The 27,379-nt window shown below is 39.7% G+C and overlaps 1 protein-coding gene across 1 annotated transcript in view; it reads left to right on the top strand.

The window, feature by feature from the left end:
* Positions 1 to 306: 306 nt before the first annotated feature.
* Positions 307 to 27,379, top strand: part of Frk (fyn related Src family tyrosine kinase) — a 102,883-nt gene continuing 75,810 nt past the window's right edge. Inside the window, exon 1 of the mRNA XM_006984316.4 lies at positions 307 to 1,257. Within this exon, the coding sequence (XP_006984378.2) occupies positions 893 to 1,257 (365 nt within the window). The 5' untranslated portion in view covers positions 307 to 892. The remainder of the gene's footprint in view (positions 1,258 to 27,379) is intronic.

Genomic DNA, 27,379 nt, shown 5'->3' with positions numbered 1-27,379 from the left:
TGCTAGGGACTCAAGGGCTCTTTCCCACTTGCTCCCTGTCTGGCAGCAAATACCTAAATGCCCAGTTTTCTCTCTTTTTAATTTTCTCTACCAGTATCAAAACAATCCTGCACATATTTGTGGGGAAATAAATCTCTGCCCTTCATTCCGTGTAGGGGATATAGTAAGACAGGGAGCTCTCGGGGCTAGGGTGTTTCTCTAGAGTTTGGCTGCTTTAAGAGTCTGGCTCCCTGGTAAGGGGGCTGGTCTCTCCTAGGTGTGGGAGGAGGGAGGGGAAAAAGCTGGCCTGGGAGTTCCTTTTAGATCAGACAAAAAAGAAACCAGGAAGTAAGGAGGAATTATTACAGTCCGTCCAGCTCAGGATGTTAAAGGCGATAACCTCCACGGCCTGGTTATTCATTAGCAAAAAGGAAAGCTCGGGGGAGAGCAGGGCCAGTGCAGCTGTTGGCTTGAAGCAGGGTGAGAGCCGCTGGAGCAGGCCAGATCGGGAGCTTTGGCCCGGAGTTAGTATCCGTCTTTTACTAACTTTTTCTTGGGACAGAGGGACAGCGGGCTGTTCTTTGTTCTCAGAAGTCTGCTTAAATAAACCCCGCCATTTATTTTATTTACCTTTGGTGCCTGAGCAGTCAGGAAGAAGTACCTTCCCACTGGACCTCCTGTCCAGTCCCTGCTTGATCTTGCCCCAGGGCAGAAGCTACAAACAGAAAGCCAGCTGTGAGTCTGTCTTGGCCAAGCCCAGATCTGCCGGAGAGATTCGAAGCGGGACTCTATCCCCTCTGCACAGTATGGTGAGTTGGAGCTGATCTGGAAGCTGCCTGGTGGAGGAAGACAGTGGATCTGTACAGCCTGTGGGGAGAGGGACATCCTCTCCCCTACTCCCAGCCAGGGCACCATGGGCAGCGTCTGTGTGAGACTCTGGGCATACATGCAGCCTCTTCTCCCTTGCTGGTCCCAAGAGCCAGACAAGTCAGTGGTGATTGAGAATCCGGGGGCCTGCTGTCCCCCAGAGGCTCCGAGCTCACAGGAGCTGGAGAGAAGCCCTGGCCACTACTTTGTGGCTCTGTTTGATTACCAAGCGCGTACTGCAGAGGACCTGAGCTTCCGAGCAGGCGATAAACTCCAAGTCTTGGATACTTCGCATGAGGGCTGGTGGTTGGCCAGACATTTGGAGAAGAAGGGAGCCGGCTTGGGCCAGCAGCTGCAGGGCTACATTCCTTCCAATTACGTGGCAGAGGACCGGAGTCTCCAGGCAGAGCCGTGAGTAGCACAGACCACATTTTGTTTCTCGAATCACTGGGGGCTGGATACTGAGCACTCTACTTTCTACTTATCTACTGCCCTTCACCCGCAGATCGGCTCAATGTGTGGAAGTCCTGGTCAGAAGCCACTAATTGAAACATGCTTTTTTTCTAGAAAAGTGAGAGAGAATCGGGCAGGTGATCACTGTTCAAATGACTTTGATTACAGTGCGCATACCTCCGGTCCACTTAATACTCTCCCTCTGCCTCACTTTACATAGAACTGTATTTTCATTTGTGGGGAACCATAGTCTCCCCTAAACCGGCTATTAAATCTAAAATTTGAGGCTTTCTGTTTGGTGTTAACTTTCCAAGCATTCCTGACTCATGCTACAGACCTTCCAGCTAACCACAGCCATTTCCAATCTGGAACGCTCATACGTGGGCTGATTTACACAGTCAAGGACACACCTACACAGTATTAGTTCTTCTGGTGAAATCATATCAGGGAGAACTCTCTTGGAATTCCTGGATCCTGAGGTGTACTATTCATATTATGATAGCTCTTGGTTGTTAGGATTAAAAACTGGCCAGGTATATATAAACAGCAAATTTTAAAGAGAAAAGCCATGGAAATATTTCTTCAGAACTATTTCATCCTGGAGAAACAACTCACTTAGGGGGCCTGATGATGAGCAGACCTAGTTCCAGTTACCTGTCTCTGATTGTGGTGGTTAAACAATTATCTACCCTTGTAAAGATGGATTACAACAGGTTGCTGAATAAATCTGATTACCACCACTTGTGGTCAGAATCTGAGATGTCCCTCTCAGGCTCGGTTTTGTTTGAATCTTTTTGTCCAGCAGGGGGTGCTGCTATTGAAGTCTGTGGGAGCTTTCAGAGGTTGTGCCTAGGCGATGGAAGTCCATCCTTAGGGACATGCCTTTGAAGGGTGTACCCAGCTTTTCCTGTCCATCTTACTCTCTGTTTACTGCTCCACCATAACATGACCCATCAGTCACATGTTCTTTCCACACTGAGCTTAGCCACTGTACCTGCTTTCCCATGATAGATGAAAACCTTCAGGAGCCATGAGCCAAAATAAATATTGAGAGAGAGAGAGAGAGAGAGAGAGAGAGAGAGAGAGAGAGAGAGAGAGAGAGAGAGAGAGAGAATTCATCCTAGTATTTGAATAATCCCTACAGTTTGTAATGGCATGAAAGAGGAAAAATTTATGAGTTTATTCATCCATTCAAACAGCAGACATAGTTGTGGGTGTGCTAGTGCCATTCGATTAGGAAGTGGATAAAGTGTAATCTTGACAATGGATTTATAGGACCTGGGGGATTAGGAAGCAAGTTGAGGAGATTCAATGTTGGCGATGAGTTCCAATGAAATCTAATTCAGGGAACAGGCTCATTGTAAAGAAGGGTTCCTTCCAGAGGAGATCACTAGGAATCCTCTCATATTCTTATGTAGGGATTTTTCTTTCTGATTGCTTGCTTTTATTATTGTTTTAATGTGATATTTTTGTTAATTCTTTAGAATTACATATTGTTTAATTTGATCATTTTCGCTCCCTTTCCTCTGTAGTTTTTGTTTTTTTGTGAGCTGCACATCTATTACTGTCTCAGGAAACAGCATGACAAGGACAGCCATGGGCCACTGCCACTGATTTCCAAACAGTATTTCCAAAGGAAGGACAGTTTGGTGATTTTTGAGATTCCCCCCCCCATATCAAGAACCTTTAAAATTAAGAAGGCTATAATTTATGCCTAACTAGATATTAACTAACTTAGACTTTTGGTGGGCAGAACTGATAAGTTATCAGTGAGAAGATTCCCTAGCTGGTGCAACTCAGGAGCCTGAGGCAGGAGGATTGCTACATGTTTGAGGCCAGTCTGAGCCACACAGTCAATACAAGGCCAGCCTCAGAACCTTGCTTCAAGAAAAAGAAAGAAAAGAAAGACCTGAATAAACCTTTATTTTCTGTGATCTAGATCTTCCTAGATTTTCTCTCACCTAATTTCTCATGAAAGTGAGTAATATCTGAGGCACTCCTAAACAGAAAAAAAAAAATGTATCTTTTTCTCATCCACCAAATGCTTGGTTACATGTGTTTCTTACTACTTGGTTTCTGCGTCAAGAGTTATGCATATTTTATATTCAGTGTAACATTACCAGAACAAACACTTCAATGTTAATATTTAGTGCCTTGAATTTGTGGTATACTAGTGTTTAAATATATCTGACTCATTGCAGTTTGGGGACTCTGATTTCTCCTTAAGATCTCTGGGGTTGCCTAGACTCTTTCATTTCATGACTATGTGTGAATGAAAACTCTTAACCTTTTTTTTTTTCATGTGTTACATTAACTACATTTATCCTTATACAAATGCTGCTGGCTAGCATACGGAAAGAAGATGAGCTATCCCAAGGTGAACATATCCTGGTTAAAAGGCTGGACGGTGTCTGGACTAATTTAGAGTGTCTGCCTATGAATACAAAACAAAGCAGCTAAAGCATTGTGGTCATGTTTCAATTCACAGGGATGGGCTGTAGTCAAGAACACTCTTTTTTACTTTCCACTTTCTAACTCTAGACCGTTCCTCTTGGAGTTGGTGGTCACCTGTGCTACCATCACTGCCAACTCTGGTCTCCATAGTGTGCTTCTCTACACCCTCTTCAGGAGAAACGGGATGTCTGCCTTGCCAAAGCAGGATACTTGTTTCTTTCTAGGCACACATAAAAGAGTCACCCAGATCCCTGGTTTCTTGCCACCACTTGGCCAAATTCCACAGGATGCCAAAAGTACTTCCATTCCACCAACAGAAGTGATTTTAACTTACCAGTTTTTAGAGTGAGGATGTTCTAGAGGCTCATACAGTGCTTTAGTATCAAGTGAATCATAGAAAAAAAATTAAATATTTTCATTGAGATTTTCAGCCCATATTCCAGTTTTCCTTTTGAACGCTGTAAAAATTAACGTGGTTAATTGAGTTAAGTAAGTAGAACTGAAGAGAGATTGTTGCCTGCATTCACTGAAGGGATAGGAGTAGGCAATGGGAAGCCAATGAAAGAGGATTCATCTAATTTCTAATTATTTAGTTCAACATATAGTAGTGCTTATCTGTTTCTGTCTTTATCTTGACTTTCATTATTAGGAAAACAATGTAAGTACTTCTATAGTTATTACTACCAGGGCAAATCCATAGAAGGGTTTGGTTTGTTGAAATCTACCCTCAACTTCCTTGATACCTGGGAGTAGAGATCTTACAAGAACCACACTATTGTTAAAATGAACCACTGTCCTAATAGATTATTACTGCACTTGGACATGCTTTAAGTTCCCTAAGTATCTTACATTGACAATAACCCAGTTCTTAAAGAATTCTGTTTCGGTGAAGAACCTTTATGTTCATATTATCTTCAATTTGAATTCATTCCTAGATCCTCTTATAGATGAGTGCTTTTCTTCAACACTTTCAATCCAGAATCCATCAAAAACTTTATGCTTAAGGTCTTGTGACACAAAGCTCCTTTAGAAAAATATTATTTGGTGTTTTTTTTTGTTCCTTTTTTTAAATTTTATTTTATTTTACAATACCACTCAGCTCTACATAACAGCCACAGACCCCCTTGTTCTCCCCCTTCCTGCCCCCCTCCCCTTCCCCCCAGCCCATCCCCCATTCCCACCTCCTCCAGAGCAAGGCCTCCCCCGAGGACTGAGATCGACCTGATAGACTCAGTCCAGGCAGGTCCAGTCCCCTCCTCCCAGACTGAGCCAAGCGTCCCTGCATAAGTCCCAGGTTTCAAACAGCTAACTCATGCAATGAGCCCAGGACCTGGTACCACTGCCTAGATGCCTCCCAAACAGATCAAGCCAATCAGCTGTCTCACCGATTCGAAGGGCCTGATCCAGGTGGGGGCCCCTCAGCTTTTGGTTCATAGTTCATATGTTTCCATTTGTTTGGCTATTTGTCCCTGTGCTTTATCCAACCTTGGTTTCAACAATTCTCGCTCATATAAACCCTCCTCTTTCTCGCCAATCAGACTCTTGGGGCCTAGCCGTGGATCTCTGCATCCAGATTCCTCAGTCCTTGGATGGGGTTTCTGGCACAACTATTAGGGTGTTTGGCCATCCCATCACCAGAGTAGGTCAGTCCCGGCTGTCTCTCGGCCATTGCCAGCAGTCTTTTGTGGGGGTATCTTTGTGGATTTCTGTGGGCCTCTTTAGCACTTTGTTTCTTCCTTTTCTCATGTGGTCTTCATTTACCATGGTCTCCTATTCCTTGTTCTCCCTCTCTGTTCTTGATCCAGCTGGGATCTCCCGCTCTCTTTCCCTCGACCCTCGCCCTTCATTGCTCCCACTCATGTCCAGGTTGTTTATGTAGATCTCAGCCATTTCTCCATCACTGGGCGATCCTCGTGTCTTTCTTGGGGTCCTGTTTTCCAGGTAGCCTCACTGGTGATGTGAGTAGCAGTCCAGTCATCCTTGTTCCACATCTAGTATCCTCCTATGAGTGAGTACATACCATATTTGTCTTTCTGAGTCTGGGTTACCTCACTCAGGATGATTTTTTCTAGATCCATCCATTTGCCTGCAAACCTCATGATGTCATTGTTTTTCTCTGCTGAGTAGTATTCCATTGTGTATTTATTTGGTGTTTTTAAAGACAGCTAATATACTGGTTACGATGTATTAAAGGCTTGGTCCCCAGGTGGGGACAACTGGAAGGTTGTTAGGTCACTGGGACTGTGTCCTCCAAGACTGTGGGACCTCAGTCTCTCCCTCCTCTCTTTACTCTCACCAGGGGATCGTTTTTTTTCTCCTATGTCCCCACTTGTACTGTTTTGTTATATCTGAGGTCCACAGCGCTGGGGTCAACTTGGTCTTGGTCTGGAGTCTACAAAACTATGACCTGAACGACATGTTTCCTTTTCTGGTCTGCATGTTGTGTACATGTATACATTTGCATGTGGAGGCCAGAGGACAACTTCCCTGTTCCTCAACTACTATACACTTTGTAAGACAGATCCTTCACTGATCTGGAATTCAGCAAATAGGCTAGGCTAGCTGTCCACTAAGTGCCAGGGAGCTGCCTGCTCTGCCTCCCAAGAGCTGAGGATACAGTGCATGCTACCATTTTTTCACAAAGGTTCTGGGGATGCAACTCAGATCTTCATGCTTACAAGGCCCCGGGTCCCATGGGCACTGCCAACAATAAAGTCAACAGTAACAACACATAAAACATCAAATCCTCACAGTAACTTCTGAGTGTCATTTTTTTTTTAAATTAAAACCCATCCTTTTGTCTCATATTTGTGAGTGTGTTCTTACTTAAGAATCAACTGCTATGTTCTGTGACCATCCACTGCGTTAGGAGAAGGACTCAGCAAAGTTAGGGGAATGGGTATTTGCTTTGTTAGGTATATAACTTGGCTTTATGTTCTTAAATGTCTCAGCACTTATGAGGCAAACTATAAAGGGCATGAAGTTTCTCTCTGCCCCCTAAGCTTGACGATGGCTTACTTTAGTGCATAGGACTGCTAGGGAAGCACCAGTACAGGAGAGTCCTGTATCTCTTGTGATCACGTGAACAAAAAGCAAAACATTGTGTGGGAAGCTTTGCCCTCTCCTCTGCTTCCCTCCTTCTTAAAGGTAGAGTCCTCCCTCCCTCCCCTTCTCCCTCCCTCCCTCCCCCTCTCCCTCCCTCCCCCTCTCCCTCCCTCCTCCTCTCCCTCTCCCTCCCTCTGTCCTTCTTAAAGGTAGATTCTTCCCTCTCCCTCCCTCCCTCCCTCCCTCCCTCCCTCCCTCCCTCCCTCCCTCCCTCCCTCCCTCCCTCCCTCTTCCCTCCCTCCCTCCCTCCTTCCCTCCCTTCCTCCCTCCATCTTCTTCCTCCTTGCCTTTCTTTTGTTGTCTAAATACTATTTTAGAGTCTACCTTGAAAAAGACAAGAAGAATCAGCATCTGTAGCTTTCTAATATTTATTAATCCATTTTTAATGTGTATGAGTGTTTTGCCTGCATTGTGTGCAAGTGTACCATGAGCATGCCTGGTGTCTTTGTAGGTCAGAAGAGGGCATTGGATCTTCTGGAGCTGAAGTTGCAGGGGGTTGTGAACTGCTATGTGGGTGCTGGAACACTGGTCCTCTGGAAGAGCAGTGAGTGCTCTTAACTCAGAGTCATCTCTTCAGCCCCAGGACTTGTAATTTGCGATTATTGGTAATCAATGCTTACAGGATAAAAATATCAGAATGTTTTGAAGTATGAAAATAATGGATCTTTTTTCTTGTCCTTTTAGAGTATACATTTCTACTTATAATCTTTTTAATGTGTTAAATGAGAGTTCTTTTAAAATATATAATCTAAGGCCATTGCCACTGTCTGGCTTGAAGACAGTAGCCTGGGGAAATAAAATGGATATTTTCAGAAATGTCTCATGCTGTCATTTTAGAACAGAGTGAAGCTTTATTGTTTGATGAATCAAATATTATTGAATTTAATAATTATCAATAGAAAATGTACTCAGTGATGTCAGTCATTTTCAACCTAGGTGTCAGTCAGTTTTTCAGTTGGGATATGAGGCCAACTTTTGAAAATTACATTAGTTGAAGATAAGCAATGTAGTTTCAAAATAAAAAGTTCATTAATAAATGAATGAAGAAAGAGACTTCAAAATGTTTGTAAACCATGCTGGCATAATAGACTTCACCTCTATTGAGTAGTCAAGTCATTAGAAAATCCCCATGGGCAGCCCATACAATTGTTCTTCGTGTGGGCTATTTCTTTCCCTTTGTGCTTACTCTCAAGGATTATTGAACATATGTGTGTTGAGATGAAAATAATTGATGTGTAGTTCTTTCCCAAGATAAAGCATATTTAAATATTATAATTCTAGAAATCAACTAAAAAGGGGTTTATAGCCACAAAATTTAAATACATCTTAAATATACATATAGTTGTTTATGAAATAAAGTGTATTTGATCAGTCAAAGATAAGAATGTGTGTAGGACTAACAGTTCAAATCAGACAAATGAGCAGTTAGACATCATGAAGTCAATTGGGAATAGTTATCACTAGATGACTGTGTTACCTGTAGATTCACACTCTCCCTCCTCTTTGAATGGTTTGTTATTATCTGCTCCTTGCTGTGGTTTGAATCAAGAGTATGGTAAATGTGTTGCTGAAGGAATGAACTCACCAAAATTTTATCTCAGTTTTAATGTCATTTTTCATGTTAACACTGTACTATGTTTGCATTCATGAAACAGTTTATATTCAGTGTATTATTTCATAGAATATAAATATATCTATATTATTTTATAGAATACGTGTTTATATAATTGCCACCACTTTACAGAAAATGATAATCAACTACTAGTTTCAACTGTATTGGAAGGATGGCTAAGTATCCAAAACTATGAGAAATACTCTTGTTTAGGAACCTTCAGATTAAAAAAAAAAAGGAAAAACCATAAAGATATAATGAAATAAGTAGGAGTGGTACCAGTTAAACTACATTGAAATCACAGTTAAAAACTGAGTTAATAGGGTCTTAAATAATTAATAGGGGAAAGACTTGGTTCCATACATCTCATTATACTTTTGAGGAACATTGATGAATCATGGTTTGGAGTCACTAAGATGAGTTGAGAGTTATCTTTTCTAAAAAAAATAATGAAGTTGATAATACTTTGGAAAAGTCACTTACAGTATTTCATTCAGGATGATTTTCTATTTAAAGAAAGTATTGTTTTTTTTCAGATTTTTTTTTCTTTTTTTTCCCGGAGCTGAGGACCAAACCCAGGGCCTTGTGCTTGCTAGGCAAGCATTCTACCACTGAGCTAAATCCCCAACCCCAAGTTTTTTTTTTCAGATTTTTAACAAATTACAGACAATGGAAGATTCTATGTGAATGAGATAAATCATAAACTACTAATACTAAAGATGATAGTTAAAGAGTAGAACCTAAATTTCAATTTGACTGAATTTGCTTTTTGATAGCAATAGTTTAGTGGACCCCCAGGTAGCTTGTTTTTGTCAAGATGAGTTCATTTCAGAGTTTAGATTGGTTTTGTTGATGTATCTTGGGATCTTGATCTTTCTTCCTTCCTTCCTTCCTTCCTTCCTTCCTTCCTTCCTTCCTTCCTTCCTTCCTTCCTTCCTTCCTTTCTTTCTTTCTTTCTTTTTTGTTTTTTGTTTACAAATAAAAGGTAAGCATGTCACTCATACACAACTTTGTGCACAGTAAGGTAAGAGCTAACTTTTCCCATGTTTTTTGATTTGTCATGTGACTGCCAAGAAAAGAAAAAGAAAACAATAATTTGCCTTAACTGACGAAAAACATTTCTTTTGGGTCATCCAACTTCCAATATTACAGTAATAATCTCTATTATACATTAATTTTAGAGCCAGACTCGGTTCTTTTGGCAAATATCTGAGTGAGGCTCGAGCACCGATGGAATAGATTTTTCATGGAAATACGATACTGGTTGTTCTTTTCACCTACACTCTTGTATGCTTCATGGCACAGCATCTGGGTTCCAATATGGCTGCCACCACTCACCTGTGTCATCTTGAGCAAACTATTATGACACCTGTTCTTCAAGATTCATTCTCTGATATGACACTGTCCAAAGAGATTCAGTGTAAAGAACCTCTCCAACTGCAAGGGTTTAATAAATGTTACGTATTATTTACTTGGCAACTTCTTTTCCACTTCTATGGTATAGGATAGCACTATTTTAATCTAGGTTCATAGTATACTTTCTCTGTAGCTGGAGTCCTACACTGGAGACCTTTCTGTCTTAGACAGTTCAGTACTGTCCCTCACTTGTAGGTTTGGTTTTCAGACAGACTATTCCATTTCACCTTCCCATAATGCCCCTTCCTCTTTGTTACCCGATGTGGTGGAGCTTAGTTTGCCTCTTCCTCTTCAGTCCCACCCTAGCTTCTAGAATACATTAAGAATTTCTGCTTATTGGTTTTAGCATCCTTTGTCATTGTGGAAACTTTGTTTTCTGCAGAACAGGGGACATGGGTGGTCAAAAGGAAAGCCATTATTATGCCTCTGCTCTGAGCTTAGTGTATATGTAATAAGACTACCTGGGTAAATGACTAATTCAGTGCATCACTATTGCAATCCTCAGGTGTTTTTAAAGAGCAGCTAACAGAACGAACTAAGTTACCTTCTTTTTAATCTATTAGGGGATCTATATTAAGGATATCAACCATTATGCATCATCTCTGTGAACTGTTCATATCTTAATGTTTTGTTAGATTTACAGTCATAGTACCGTAATCTCAAACCTCCAGAACAATAAATTGCTGTACTCTACCCACAGGACTGACAGAATATTTTTCATAACATAGAATGAATATGAAGCCAGAAAAAATGATAATTCTCATGGAGGTAGTATCTAAAAGTCATATACATATACTCTAAACTATACCCTAGTTATTTTATTCAAAGTAAAGTAATTACTGGGCAGACCTTAAAAATGGGAAGCAAACCCAAACCCAATTTACAAAATTAATGTTGTGGGCCAGACTTGTAATTTCAGTTTTTATGGTCAACATATATAATTTCAAATTAGTATGTTTATGAAATATTTTCAGCTTATACATGCTGAAAGTTGACTGGAGTGGATATTAATAGAGTTTCACTGTTACATTCTAAACATTACCAAACAAAATAATTCTATCTTCTTTTTGCTAATTTCCTTGCTAATTAACTGCTACATTCTCTACAGCATTCTCTCTGATTTCCATTTTTAATGGGGTCCTTAGCACTTCTTAGCACTGAAAACATTGAGCTGCTTTCTCAGGGGAAGGTAGTTATGCAGATTAATAGCAGCTTTAATGGTGTTTCAGGCCTCCTTAAAGCTATTTTCCCAAAGCCTGCAACTTTAGTATTAGTTTATGTGGCTGTTTCTTTGAAGATTAATGGAACATCAGAATTTTGCTAAAATGCATAGATGCAAATATAGATCATGTGATCTCTATTAGCCACCTTATTGCTTATTTAGCTCAATTCAGATACTACCCTTGCATATGATTTTCTGTTATGTCATGCTTTTTCTACTGATACTTTTCAGTTAGATGCTTTTCTATTTAAAAATTGAGTTAATTAGCATGTCAAAGTCTTTAATGTTTATATGTATTTTTATAATTCATAGAATAGTTTTTAAAGCCTTCAAGTTTTGGAAAAATTTAATGAGAATTTTTCATAAGTTCTCTGCCTTTTTGAGGGTAAAATGAAAAGAATAATTCAAGAAATGCAGTTACTAGGAACTTCTGAACATCACGTGCATAGTAATTTGAAAGGAATTTAGAATCTTATTGAAAAATATTTCCACTAGCACAAATGTTGCATAGGTCATTGGCAGCTTGATTTGAATTGTTTATACGAGTATCATATGGTTCTTCTGACAGAGGAGTGTTATTGACAGATACCAGATCATTATAATGATATTCTGATCTCACATATCTGAGTATTAATTATAATATACTGACATGCTATGCCATGAGACCAACACTACTTTTTTCCTCCACTGCTGCCCAGGAAGCATTTCAGTGGGTGGGTAGCTTTGGTAATTCTGAATGGTGTGATTAGAATTCTTTCTCCTCAGTCTCCCCACCGCTTCTGATCATCGAAGGAAACAATTTCTAGGGAACTCAACAAACTTTTCGCTTGTGTGCTTACTGTATTAAAAGTTTCAATCATGGATACTGTCAATATTATTGAGACAGTGCTTCTTCTTCTTCAGAGAATTTTCCAGTCTTGGGAAGTCAGAAGAATATGTAGAGAATGTTATGCCAACGTTCTTTAGCAAAAGCCCTCCAGCAGCACAGTTATAGTGGTTTGTAGAGAAAGAACATAGCACAGAGAACATAGGATCATCTCAGAAATAGAGATTAGAAAAGTCTACTTTGTTTGAAAGTGTAGCTCTGGGTGTAAGGAAGAGAGACTTTGCTCTGGTTTGAATTCTACCAGAAAGTAGAGATGCACATGGAATTGAGCATCAGTAAATCTTGAGGAGGCAAGACTAGTTAGAGAGAGAAGACACAATTGGCAAAGAAGCAGGAGTCATCCAAGTGAGCCACGATAGATGGGTCTTTGGTTGTTTTGTCATTAAACAATGTATATGCTTTTGTGAATATGGTAATATAGTAATTTAATCTTGTTTTTTTTTTTTTTTTTTTTTTTTTGTCATCTATCATGACCACAAAGTGGTCTTGTCTGATGCTGTTGGCCTATGAGACTGTCCTGCTGGGTTAGCTTCTGAATGTAGGAACTTCTTTTAAGTTTCTTGGGATAGATAGATAGATGATGGCTTATGCCATAGGAAAAGCACAAACTGTCATGTTATGCACATTTGAAAAAATAATTGTTTAATATGTGAGTGAAGAGAGCAATACATGGATGAATGGGTACAGTCTTGATTTGGAAGAAATCAGACTTTCTTTCAAGGCTCAACTTACACGATTTTCTTTTTAGAAGGAATTCTTTTTTGAAAGGATTGGTAATCTGTTTTCCCTATAATTTTGTATTTATTGTTAGTAGAGCAAGAAGTTATAGTAACTGTCATTTAAGAAGGGTTATCATTGTCCTTCCCCAAATACATATAGCTTAGCTTGTATTTTCATTTATCTTAGAACATCCTCCTGAGGTGGGTGTTTCATTGTAACCATTTGTAAATGTGGAGGATAAAGCTAAGTAAACTGTTCAGCAGGATCTTATTAGGACTTAATTTTGATTTCTAGGTCTGATTAAAACAGAAGAGTAGAGAGGTGAGCAGGCCTGTGGCTTAATATAGGACTTGAGGGCAATATGAATGTTTTCTTTTGTGTATCTTCAAAGTACTAAGCACATATGAAACCAATTTAATTCTTACATGATAGCTCTGTCTGGCAAGTTTTCATATCACTGTTTTTAGGGCTGGAAAATTGAAACTAAAATTAAATACATTCTAGAGTTGTCTTATCTGGTGAGTATGGAAGTGGAACTAAATTAGATGATGAAAAAGAGAAAGGGACTGGAATAAAACTGTCATTTAAAAATAGGTGAAACATTAAATGAAATATTTATTTCATACATCAATTTTGGGTACAAGATTTTTTTTCTTTTTAAAAAACACATTTTTGATTGAGACATAACTTTATCATGCCCTCCTCCTTTGACACATCAATTTTTAAGGCAAAGTATGATATCTTCATGGAAATATCCAGAAGAAATATAGGAACAGAAAGGTCCAGACAGAGGGACAAGATAGTTCCGTGAAAATGGATCTTGAAGTCGTTCACATGGAGAAGTTACAATGCAACAGAAATTTAAAAATCATGGAGTGCTGTAGCCTTTGTAAGTATTATAAGGACCATAGAGTAAAAGCCCAAGAAACAGAAGGGAGGAAAAGACCAAATCGTTAGAAACATCTGTAGTCAGCTGAGGAAGAGTGATGTATAAATTTTGGTAAAATGCCCTTTTAGGTTGTGCATTATACGTCCACACTCTTAAGCAACCTCCTGCCTCTCTGGCAACTACCTCAATCAGGATGAGTTGACTTGTTTTGCTCAATGGCATAGTAGCAAATGTGGCAGGGGTAGAGACTTAAGAGTTTATAAGTTGGCATTTGCTTTCTCTTCTTAGAATTCTACAGGTATCAACTTAGAAACCAATCTGCAGGAGGGTGAGAAACTTTCCAGAGCTCCCTCTGGTCAACCTGTCTTGTTAGCTGACTGAAGACCCATGATTAAGCCCATTTAAGATGAGTAGAGCCCATCCTAAGTAACTAACCTTTAGTTTAGGAGCTAACTAAATAATTGTTATGAACCAAATGTGATTAATACAGGAAGAAGAGCTACCAAAGTAAACAATGAACTCTCAGAAGTAGACGAAAACCAAAGACATCTTTCTCAAACAAGTTAATAGAATGCAAACAGAAGGTTTTGGCTAAAGAAAGGCCAAAGGAACAAGAGAGAAAGAGACAATGGCCACTGGCTGGTGACAGCATGCAATAAAGATACAGACTTACAAAGGAGCACTGCTTTTTTCTGTCCGGGACTCTGTGCTGGTGGCTTAGGCCTGTTGACTCATAGTAAAGGTATTGGTATGAGACTTGGGTCGATCAGAGAGTCAGCATTAGGAAACACAAAAGGCTGAGTGGAGTCCAGCTGCATCCACCTCTAAGCAGAGTCTGGAGTGTCTTACAGGACTGTTTGGTTAGGATTTATAGCCTGTGACCTGTCTCTAGGGTGTCAGTTTGGAGCTATTCATTATTGTCCAGTGGACTGAGTATTTGGCAGTTGAGAAAGAATGAGAACAGACTGAGGATGCATTTCACTTCAATCATATTGGCTATCCTCAAACACTTCGAAAATGCAGTAGAATGTTCTGATGGTATAACCCCCATTTAGGGGCCATACTGTGTCAAGAGTGCATTTGGTACTGGGTCTTGAAGAGAAGCAGGACACAGATGTTACTTTGAAAGAAGTTTGATTAGCACTAGATTAAGGTGATGTCAGGATTGGAGCTTGTTGGGAAACACTGAGTCAGGTTAATAACTTTGAAAATGCCCCAATATGTAGTAATATACCTTGCCTGTACATCGGAAGAATTCCTTTTCTGTGGTATATTAGTTATCACTCTGAAATAAAAAAGAATGTACTCAGAGCCACTTATTCTAGGAAACTTCTATATATAAGAGCAATACATGAGCCTTTGTGCTTTCTGGAAATCCCTGGGGACTGAGACAGGCCCTCCCTGGTTTCTGCTCTGGCATGTAGTCATTGCCTCTACAGTTATGATACGGTGGATGCAGTGATGTTTCAGATAAAAACAATATAAAAGTGACTCAGTAGCTTCTATCCTTGCATTATACAATAGCTGATAACCAAACAGGCCAAACTGGTTTTGAGGTTGAATCACTGGGCTCTGGGCTCCATGCTCTGTCTTAGCAGAGGGCTGGCTGCCTTAGGGAAGTTATAGTTTTTAAAAAGGAGAAGCCAGGTTCTAGAAAGTATTAGGAAGTAAAAGATGTAGGTTCTAGTTAGTGAAGGCTAAAGAGTCACACTAAGTGATTTTTCACTTTTGAAAGAAAATTTGGGGGCTTAAAGAAACTCCTGATCCTTTTTAAAGCCCCAAAGTCCATTTCCAAAGTTAGGCAGTATTGTACAATATTCTGGTTTATCAATAACTTATTTTTTATCTTTTAAGATAAATCTGATAAATATAAAAGCATATGTGTAACTTTTAGGGAAGTTTTGACATTATGATTGATAAACATCATTCCTAGCTTGTCCAACAGGCAATTTATAACAACGGCGGGTCCCTGAGGGTTCTCCTCCCAGACTCAGAACAAAACCTGTTTTCCCTTGAAAATGCTGACGGAAACTCAGTTTTTGAAAGGAAATGACCAGGTCAATCCAAATGCCTACTGAGGAAAAAAGGATGCGTTTTGGTTTATTTGTTCAGTGACACGTTACACGATGGTGAAAATAATGACTTGAATAACATGCAGCAACAAGGACGAAGTTTGAAAGCATAACACTGAGCTAAAACATGCTTCAGAAGATGGGGAAGTGAATCAAGGGCTTGCCGCACAAGCACACAAGTGTGGGGGCCCACTTGTAATTCTGGGGTGAGGAAGGCAGAGAAGGGAATCTCCAGGGCTATATGGCTAGCTCATGAGCTCTGGGTTTGACTGAGAGACCCTGCTTCAGTGAACTGCATGGAGAGTAGGTGAGGAAGATTCTTAGTGTTAACACTGGACTCTCTATACACACTCATACATGTGCATATGCGCCCACACATGTGTGCCCACATATATGCAAACACACATATGTGCATATATACATATACTTACATATACACACACACATGCACTCATATCACACACATATACATGTGAGGACATTTTTTCAAGATACTGTATATATGTATTTAAAATGAAAAAAGGGTCTATTTTGAATGTCTTCAAGTAAGTTAAATAATATATTGTTTAGGTATGTGTATTTTGGAAAGCTACAAATAAAAATAAAGGGGCAATGAGTAGATTTCTGTTTGATTTATTCATTTGAGTATTGTAGATTTAGATAAATGATAAGACAGTGGAGTCAGGTGCACTCGTTTTGCAAGCCTGTGGTCCTGAGTTCAATCCATAGCACTGAAAAAAAAAAAGGTAACAACAACAACAAAACTAAAAGTTCCTTAAGCATAACATCAAAGGATGGCACGTTTGATGGCGATAAAACTAAACACAGACATGGTAACTGCACCGGTGGCACATGAAGCTTCCTTCGTCACGATATTGTTTTGCCAAATTATTCTTTAATGTCACATTCCTAACATGAGTAGGGAAGATCTAAAATGGATGACTTTGCAGTTTCTAATGTTGTTATCACACAGTTTGTGATGTCATTACACACTACGACTTCTAAGATTCCTCTGTTTGCATCCTGATACCAAGGGTCCTCGTCCTATAGACCGTGCCTGCTCTAGGTTCTGAAGGCATGTTAAACTCATATCTCAGTGATATACCTTGAGATAGTTCACAAGCCTCTGAAATTATGCATACAATTAGTGTGGTGTGTTTAGGTCAAGAGACTCAAGAAACGGTGTTTTAAATGTACAAGATATGGCATTCTGAAATTAGTGTGGCTAAAGTTGAAAGCTTGTTTCCTTTGAAAACTTGATTTGCTTCTTTATGTCAGGCACTAGAATTTTATTACATCCCATGGTCTTCTAAGTTGCCAAGAAGCTCAGAGTCCAATTATATGCCTATTAGTCATAACTTTATTTGACCTTAATATGGTTTATTCTCGGTCCCATTTATTTCCTTTTAAAATATGTTTACAATTCCTCATCAATATATGTTGAGGGTTTCTTTTGGGAATGGGGGTCTGTATCATAATCTACTTTAATGAATAAATAACAATTATCAGTACAAACATAATTTATACTTTAAAACAAAACATAAACCCAAACAAATTTTGTATGCTAATCTATACACTAATCCATGTGTACAATTAAAAAATAGGCATTCTCAGTTTATTTGAGAGACTACTACTGAAACAATCAGGGCAGGTTGTTTGACTGTGGGCTGTAACTCCAGCCTCCTCTCCCTATCACCCGGCTTTCCTGGACTGTGAGCTGCTTGGTTCTGCCTTTTCGGCCTCTTTCTTTGTTCCTTTCATTCCCTTTTCAGCATCAGTTGGAAATGCCATTGTCTGTTGGAGAATTTGACACAAACGTCTCACCATTCTCTTTGTTTCCAAGTTTGTGCGTGTGTGTATTGCACTCTCTTGGCTTGGCTCCTATCAGCAGAATCAGGTAGGGAAGTTTAACATGCTTGCTAAGGGATGTCAGGCCTCACTGAGGGCCAAGTCCATTATGCGAGGAACACAAGGCATGAAGAGAACAGGAGGCTGAGACAAGAAGGGTGCACAATGGATTAAAATGCAAGTGAAGAGAAAAGCTGATGGAAAGAAGATGTAAGAGTAAAGAGAGGACTCTGCTCGATAGCCGTGTAAGCACATTAAAGGAAGATAAGTTAACGTTTAAGCTAAACAAATAAAGCTGGAGTGTATGAGGAAGTGAAGAGATTAGAAGAAGGACTGATAAGGAGATAAAAGCATTAACTGGTTTGTGGTTGAGAAGACCTGCCCAGGAATCTGTGCCAAGGATGGAACTGAGTCTGACAAATGGTGGCTCTTCAAAGAAGATGTGGACATCTATGGAGGCCAAGGATTTGATGATTATGTTATTTTAACTGCAATTAAAGATATCCCTGGAGCTTGTATTCATTTTATGTAGCATATACACCAAGGAGATGAGCAAATTTTAACCCATGCTTGATTACTACAGGCGAAGTGAAGTAAAAATGACACTGGCTATAGTCACCTACACAGCTAAGCTCACTTCCCCTTTATTCTGCCTCCTTTATACCATTCAATTTGTCTGTTAGTCTGGGTATTGGCGAGCTTTCACAAAGTAGAAAGAAAACCTCCAGCAATGTACAACCCTACTGTGTAGACAATGATAACAAATGACGTGACGCACTAAAGAGTGCATTGGCTGATACAGTGTGCATACTGGTTAAAGCAAGTTGGTATTGATGTGAGAACTCTTTTATATTGGCTAATGAAAATTGATGGTAGAGCCACACTATTACAAACAAAAGACTTCTGTTGGGAATGAAAGTAAGTTAATAGTCTTACTTTGGTACCGAAAGATACAAAGAATCAAAAAAGGAAACTACTAATACGTTAGGATGGATCTGATCATCTCCACCTGGGAAGATGTGAAATATATGCCAGTCAATGACTGAATGCTCAAAGAAATGCCATGCAAACAGTAAGAAAAACACATTTATAAGTAGGATAGGAAATTGCTTTTTGAGAAGTTAAACATGGAGATGGTTTACACAAAATTCTGCACAATTCCACCATGCAACATGTCCACTCATTTGTACACAATTAAGTAGAGGGATATTTGTTTCATAAAGCCCTTGTACTTATTTAATGGACAAAATACAAATTTCTCCTTTCTCAAAGAAACGTTTTCAGCTGATTGGACTTACAAACCCACAGAAGCTGATCTTCCTCAGATACGAAGGGACAGTATCTCCAAGGAGATTCTGTGCTCAACAGCCCTGCGAAGATAAAATCCTCCTCAATGCATGTTGTTTTTTCCCATTTCTGACTGCATCACTGCATCCTAGCGGGCCACTGAGCAGGCGCAGTGGTTGAGTTTTGAACAGTGGGCATTATGAAAAGAACTCATTTTTTTTTTCAAACCTATGTTTTGTTAGCCATTTGATGTATTTTGGTAAATTTGGGTTGCCATGTTTGTCTGTTTGCCACCAGAAAGCAAGGGTAGCGTGCGCCAGTGACGGATGGTTTAATTTGATCCAGCAGATGGCCAGTGTGTTTATGAAGGCAGCAGGAGTGGGCAGCTCCTGCTTTACAGACTCTAGAACTTTCTGTAGCCTGTCCTGAGAGAGAAGGGCCGAGATCCTCATTGCTGGTCATCTGTCCCGGAAAGGGGTTTTGTCCAGCCAGGGGAGCAAACAGATCCAATTTTCAGAAACAAAGCATATGTTCAAACTTCCTCTAAAAAAAATCAGACTGGCCCCCACTGTGCGGTTTCTTTCCTATCCGGATGCTTTTCCTGGGATTGAAAAACAAAATTAAATCACAGGTAATGGCAGCAGAGAAAGGCTATTGCCTGTGTAACTGCTCTCTCAAATAATCAGAGTCCTCTGAAAAAATTTTCTCCCTCCAGAGGGAGGGAGAAAGTAGATGGTATGAGGACATGAATCTGGGAATTTTAAGAAACCAGGAAGGATTAAGGGAGAAAAAGACAGTGCTCAGATTTCTATTACAAAGTGGCAAATGTCCATAACCCATGAATGTGTTCTACTATAAATAGAAACCATAGAAACCGATGTTCACCTGCTCACTCCTTATTCACAGGTAGTTGTTACAACACAGAAATTCTGGACAGGTTAGCTCAGTCAACAATGTTGAAAAAAAAAATCAGTCCAGTAGGGATTAAAGAAAACATTTAACAGTTACTCTGTTAAGAGCTAATTGGGTCGAGCATTCAATTCTATAGAATAGCTCCTGAGTAGTAGGGCATTTCTCATGTCTCTCCCCGCCCCCTGGATTCAGGTACCTGTGACATTTAGTCTAAGTACTCACTACCGGGCACCAAAAATTTGGTAGTCAAATATAATAGTGTATTATCCCTTTGGAAAAGAAGCTTCAATCAGTTATTAGAGGGTTCTGAAAATGTGTTGTAAGTGGATGGGTAGGTTGAATTGGAGAAGAATAAGGTTGTTAGTACATTTAGAATGTACATGATTCTGAAGCGTTCTTGGGCTCAATTGAAGTGTGATATGTGGGTATTGATTTCTTATAAAAAATTCTTGACTGCTCTCGAGTTCACCACTATAATTTAAATTCTGGTGGGAAGGCCACACAGAGGCAGACAAATAAAATCAATATTCTTACCTCTTACAAAACAATTCTTGACTCCATTTCCCCTCCGGCTATTACTTGTGTTCCAAATAATTGGAGTTCTTTGAAAAAATTGTCTGAACAAGGAGTCCTATTTCTTTCTTTTTAGTGTTAACTTAAAAAATGAGAAAGAGAGAGAGAGAGAGAGAGAGAGAGAGAGAGAGAGAGAGAGAGAGAGACCACAGGGTGCCTCTGTGGAGGTCATAGGACAACTTATAGAGTCAGTTTTCTCTTTCCTCCACATGGGTTATAGGTTTTGAACTCAGACTGTCAGTCTTGGTTAACTGCCTTTACCCACAAAGACATCTCTATGATGCCACCTTTATTTATTTTTTTATAATGAAAATATAAAACACTTGCAAAATTATAGAAAACAGTGCCTCCAATCCATCACTTAACTTCAAAAACAAGCACACATGGAAATCTTTAAAAAATATAGCACTTGTATTAATTCTTCAAAAATCAGGGTTTTTGTTGTTGTGTGAAACACCATGACCAAAACAACTTGGAGGAGGAAAGGTTTGTTTAACTTATACAGCCTCAATCACAGTCTGCTTAGGGAAGTCAGGGCAGGAACTCAGGCCCACCAGGAACCTGGAGGCAGGAGCAGATGCAGAGGCCATGGAGGGGTGCTGCTTATTGGCTTGCTCCTCATGGCTTGCTCATCTTGCTTTCTTATACAACCCAGGACCACCAGCTTAGGGGTGGACCACCTACAGTGGGCTGTGCCCACCCCCATCAATCACCAATTAAGAAAAAGCTGTACAGACTTGCCTACAGGCCAGTCTTACAGAGGCATTTTCTCAATTAAGGTTCTTTCTTCTCTGATGGCTATAGCTTGTGTCAAGTTGACGCGAAACTAGCCAACATATTCCATGAATGTATATTGTGTATTTTGATCATATTCACCCCCACTCTCCTCCATCTGCCTCTTCCCATCTGCTCCCTATCCCCACCACCTTCATGGCTTCCTTTTGATTTTTTTTTTGTGTGTGTGTGTAACCTACTCACTAGTCCAATTTGTGCTGTGCATAGATGCATGGTGTGTGGCCATCTACTGGAGCATAGTCCACCTACCAGGGACCAACCAACATTAACTCAAACTGACTCTTCCCATTCCTGCAGCCATCAATGGTCAATAGCTTCCTAGCTCCGGGTAGGGACGTGTGACTCTTTTTTTCCCTCTGTGCTGAAATAGTGACTGGCTTGATCTTTTGCAGGTTTTGTGTGGGTAACCTCAACTGCTGGGGGTCCATGAGTGCAGCAGTCCTGTTGTATGTGGGAGACACGACTTTGCCCCAATCCTGCCTGGCTTCTGTTTCTTCTCTTTCCACACCTCTCCTGTACCCTAAACCTTGAGGAAGAGGGTGTGAGATAGATATCCCATTTATGACTAATCACCTGCTTCTTCATGCCGTGGACTATGGTTAGGACAGAAACTCACAATACCAGGGAAATCTTGTCTTATCTTTTTACTTCTTCTCACCTTTGTCCCTGAAGTATTTTGAACCAAATCCTAGATGTATGTAAATATAATTCTACCCATTAATTTCTTGTGCCTCTAAGAGATATGAAAGGCTAATAAGCAAATAAACATAACTACAATATAGCAAATACTTCTGAAACTTAAAATATTCTTCTACCTTTTATTAACCTTTAAAGAGACAGTTCCACAAGCCTGTTAAGGTCTGTGCATAGCATGTGGAGGGACACTTGCTAAGTAAGGATGGGTATCACAGAATCATTCTGACTCCCATTTACTTTACCTATATCACTTCCAGTCAATCAGTACGTCATCTTGCTTTTTCCTTTATTTATGTACTTGTAACCTATCTTCTCTCACTATATATTTTAAGAACCCCTTTGATCTTTCAGTCTGGTTTGGTACGCTAGTTTTTCACCAATTTTCTTGATTTAGCTCATCCTCTCCAAAAACCTAGAGCAAACTTGAGTTGAACTGTCAGAAAATTAAAAATTCTTTCCCATTCCAAATTCTCCAGCAGCTCCCTATTCAGGTAAACCCTGAATTTCTCTGTGGTGACTTACCAGACCCTGAAGACCCTCTGTTTCCATTTACCTCTTTGAGTTCCATCTTACAGGTCAGGTTTGACTTCTAATTCTTCCACAGAACCAGTGGCCACAGAGATCTAAAAATTCATTTGTACATCTTATTTGGAGCCTCATGTTTGATTCCTATTGTTCAGTAAATGATAAAGAAATAGATATTAAGGGGCTCAAATGCAATTTGGCAGTTGGAGACCTTTGTGAATGGTCTTAGAGACAAAGGGACCTTGCTTGTCTTAGGCTACTGACATACCATGGCAGGCCCCAAATGATCCTAAATGTTTGATCATAAAAGGCAGTTTCTTTCTTTGTCTTTGTATGCATACAATCATCCTAAAATACTGGGAAACAGTTTCAAGTTTTATAGATATTGTGGGGAAACCTCTAACTAAAATTTTTAATTAGCTTGTGTTGATGAGGGTTCATCTATGTTTGACGTTTCAGATTGTTACTAAAAACTGGCTGCCCGTGTTTCCCCGCTTAGTCTCATGAAAACAGTCTTTTTCACTCATTGATTTTTGAGCCAAAAAGGGGAAATTTTGAGTGTCTAACAATGGTCTTTACTGTTTCTAACAAGATAAAATTCTAGGTTATCAATAAACAGGCATGTATATTTTATACCAGGCATTTAACAATATTTATATGTTTAAAGAAGGATTTGATTTTCTAGTGAATTCAATGCTATATGCATATTCCTAAAATAGGTTTGAAAAATAACCCCAGTACTTCCACAGTGCCACCACAAAAATCATTGCTTGAAAGATGTGTCTCCCTCCCCTAGGAAACTAAAGACAGTCATGAAATAGAAATGGATATGAGTTTGATGTAATTCCACTTGACATTTTAGTTGTAATTAACAGGACCTCTGGTATTAACCAACATTAATTAACATTGTAAAGTGTTTAAACACAGAGTGTAATAGCAATGCTCAGTGGGTCATGGACATTTATCTGTTTACCTCATGTTTATTGAAGGTTTTTCTTTGAATGCTGAACCATTGAGTTTATTAAACCCAACACATAGGATGTGACTGTTCTATTATGCTCATTTGTTCTGTAGTTATCATTGCTTCCTTAGGATGTTCTGGCACCAGAGACAGGCTCTGTCCTGTGAGTTCAGTCTACACGGTTCACAGAAAGCCCTTCTCAGGGTGAGGGGACGGCTGGAGGGGTGGCGCTTAGGGACACAAAGCGCCTTTCCTGTGTTGATGTCACTTATGTTAATATTGTGTGTTTCAAAAATAGGTATAAATATTGTTAAAAACTAGAAAATGCCCACTACAGAGAGTTTCAGGAAACACTGAGAAATGTGACCACTGCAGGAATTCAGAATAGCTGAATACCTGATATAATTTCCTTTAAAAACTCATTTCATTTCCTAAAATGAATTTCCTCCTTGATCCATTACATCATATTTTAGAGCTAAAGTCACCTAAGATATGACCAAGTTCATAACAGTTTCATCCTAAAAAGAATAGGCTGTATCTGCTTATAGCTGACTTCAAGGTATTTTGATATTGTGGGTGCAGGTTTCAGGACTGAAGGACCTTCCCTGGACCCTAATCGTAATTGGCTTGGATGCATTCAAAGCCACTGGTGTGAGTTCTTATTATCCACACTGAAATGGCAGCTGGAAGGAGACAGTATAGTTAGATATAGGTAGATAGTATGGATAGGTAGCTAGCTAGATAGTATAGTTCTGAGCATGCTTGCTCTGGTTTCTCTGATATCTAAATTTTTAAAAGTTCAAGTTTAAATTCAAGTTGTCTTCCTTCAGCCACTGCCTCTACACATGATTTTCTGCTTCTCAGAAATTGACTGAGGTGGTTGTAATTTTTTATTCCACGTTGTCTTACAGTGACATTTAAAGTGGTTATTAAGACATCTTCAAGTATTTTGCATCAAGAATACTACACAGACAGGGACGCTTTCTTGATGTTTGTATGCAGGTGTCCTCCACATCAAAGTGGCTTGCAGACATAGTCTACGTTTTGACTCTTCTTATTCTAAGCTGCTACTTTGTCTTCCTTTAGCTTTTATAATTTTCATTATGATCCTGTCAAGTCAATGTACCACAGCTTATTGGAGCTTGTTTCAACAATCAGCATTTAAGCTCTGGGGCATTATTTATTATTTACAATGTTTTGAATAGTGTAACAGTAACTATCTTCCTACATAAAGATTTCCCTCATATTTTGTAGGATTTTGTTAGCATGTATTCCCAGGATCAGAATGAATAAGCCAATTGGATACACAGCTCGTTTTCAGTCTCTTCTGCTTTTGCCAAATTTGTTTGTTTGTTTTTTAAACAGTCTAATCAGGGTGGTTTTATGTTCATAAAAATCCTTATCGCTAAGCCGGGTGGTGGTGGTGGTGGTGGTGGTGGTGGTGGTGGTGGTGGTGGTGGTGCAGGTGGTGGTGCACACCTTTAATCCCAGCACTTGGGAGTCAGAGGCAGGAAGATCTTTGTGAGTTCGAGGCCAGCCTCGTCTACAGAGCGAGATCCAGGACAGGAGCAAAGCTACACAGAGAAACCCTGTCTCAAAACAACAACAACAACAACAAAAAATCCTTATCTCTATTTGGATTTATTGTAATATTTTTTTCTAATAGGAGTAAACATTTTTTATATTAATGAATTTGAATCCCCCCATGTGTTCTTGTGTGTTTATGTATATCTGTGTATACATATGTGTGCATGCTCATGTATATGATGGTGTATGTGCCCATGTGTGTACTTGTGTGTGTAGAGGCCTGAGGCAAACTTAGGTATTGTTTTTTTTTTATTTGCAATTTATTTTTTTTAATTTGCCAACTGGTCACATTTTCTATGAACATTTTCATTAAAGAAAAACATAACTTTTCACAGCTGTCATGGAAAATTTAATTGATTATGGCACAAAGTAGTAAGGAATAGATTCCCACTGAGTATCCCTCTACAATTAGTGCCTTTGTGAAAATGTCCCAAGTCTGAGTCCCAGATTCATACTGCTTACTGATAAATGTCTTTTGATGTAGTTTGGAGAAGTTGAGATTTGATATCATTCCAGGGTTTAAATTTTTTTCCTCTTTTTTGCAAATACTATAGTTCCAGTTAAGAAGCTCCTGAACACAACCAATGATTGCTAAGGGGGGAAGAATTAGCCTCTTCCAAGGTAAAGCTCAGGTATTGTTCACAACCAATGATTTCTAAAGGAGGAAGAATTAGCCTCTTCCAAGGTAAAGCTCAGGTATGGCTCTTCAGGGTCTGTCCACCATGGTTTTTGAGACAGTCTTCTGTACCTCACCCATAGGTGAGGCTGGCTGGGCAGTAAGCTCCCACCTCTGCCTCCTTGCCTTTGGGATCCCCAAGGGATGCTGCACATCAGGCCTTTTTATGTGATCACGTGGGATAGAGCACACATCTGCATGCTTGCCTGGCAAGTACTTCGCTGACTTAGTCATATCTCGAGCTCTGTACGTGCTTCTTATAACTGCAGTTTTTCCTAATTACATTTAGACTTTGACTATTTATAAATGGGGAATTTCCCTCACTCCAGACTCTGCTAAAGAGAATAACAAGTACAGCAAATTGCTAGGATACTGTAACAAGGTAATCTACTATCTTGTATCAGGTCAGGGACCCATTAACTCTGAGATAACTTTATCTAATTAAATTTGTAATGACTTCATTGCAAATGGGGTCACATTCTGAGGTGGGAGGGGTGTGGGGGGCCATCCCACCCCCTTTTTCCCCCAGAGTACTCTTGAGTAGGAGCAGCAGGAAATATTAGATAGAAGGATAAAGGGGAGAGAAACAGATAGAAAATACAGGATAGCCTCAGGAGGGCCTGGATCCTAATCCATTGGTCCCTGACTGTCTCTGCCCTAGGGTTTTTAAAGGAATGCTAAGAGGTGGTGCAAAAAGACCTCCCCTCCAGCACAGCCAATTGCAGACCATCTCAGACACCTGGTACTCAGGCCCATGATCCAATCATCCTTTCTATGCAGACCTGCTGGGTAAAGCCACTAGGAAATCTAAATGGCCTCCAGCAGAGGGGCTAGAAATTTAACCTATGAACTTTTCCGGGAGGGGCGAGCACACTTCAACTCAAAACACGTGTTATTTGGACACTGCTCAATGATAGAACCGTGTTCTCTCATCTGTCTTTGAAATCACTGTGTGACATAGTTAGCAATTATTGCCTTCACTCCATATAAGTCTCCAACACATCTAACACATCTTTACTGATGTATTTGAGAGCTTAGAATGCTCCACACTCAACTCTTTAAGACTCGACTCTACTTGGACCTAAAGCAGATGTTACGGTCAGGATCCATTATTTTGGGGATACACTGTGAGCTCCCCATCATCTCTTCCTTGCTTCATGCTCATGTTGTGTGTCCCCTTTCACTCACCTTTCTCTGCTGTTAAATCCTTACAGTTTTGAGAGTCAATTGAACATCATCATTCCCTTGTTAGACTGCATTTTTCCCTTCTGGAAAGTTACTTGTAGAATAATCACTCTGTTCATTATTTTTCTCATTAAAACTTCTCCTTTATGGATTATTCTGATGGACATAGAAACCAACTCTCTCTAAAGAACTTGTCTATTTGGAATACAGCTTATCCATATTTCTGATACTTCACCAATAAGAACAAACTCAATGGTCTGGCTATGTAGTTAGGTAGGTATCTACTAATGTGCCTTACCTACTTTTTGTGTCTTTGTGACTAAATATCTGAGAACCAGGTACAGGAGGGTTTGTTTGTCTTACAGTTTTAGGGGATACAGTCAGCCTCAAAGGGGAAGGCACTGCTGTGGGAGTGTAAGGTGACTGATTACATTGCATTTGCAGTCAGGAAACACATATCAGCCAGGAAGCAGGGCTGGGCTATAAATTCCCAAGATCTGCCCACAATGACACACTTCCTCCAGTGATGCTCAAAGCCCTGAACTTTTTGATCTATGTTGACTCTTTAATTGTCCTTATTGTATTTTTGCCATGTGTGCAGACTCTTGAAGACACGTAGTTTCTGGGCACTATACGTCAAGTATCGCTCTTGACCTCAG

Source organism: Peromyscus maniculatus, chromosome 16, assembly GCF_049852395.1.
Source record: "Peromyscus maniculatus bairdii isolate BWxNUB_F1_BW_parent chromosome 16, HU_Pman_BW_mat_3.1, whole genome shotgun sequence".
NCBI classification, from domain to species: Eukaryota; Metazoa; Chordata; class Mammalia; order Rodentia; family Cricetidae; genus Peromyscus; species Peromyscus maniculatus.
Note: the sequence above shows the minus strand (reverse complement) of the source record. Positions and strands in the feature narration are given on the sequence as shown.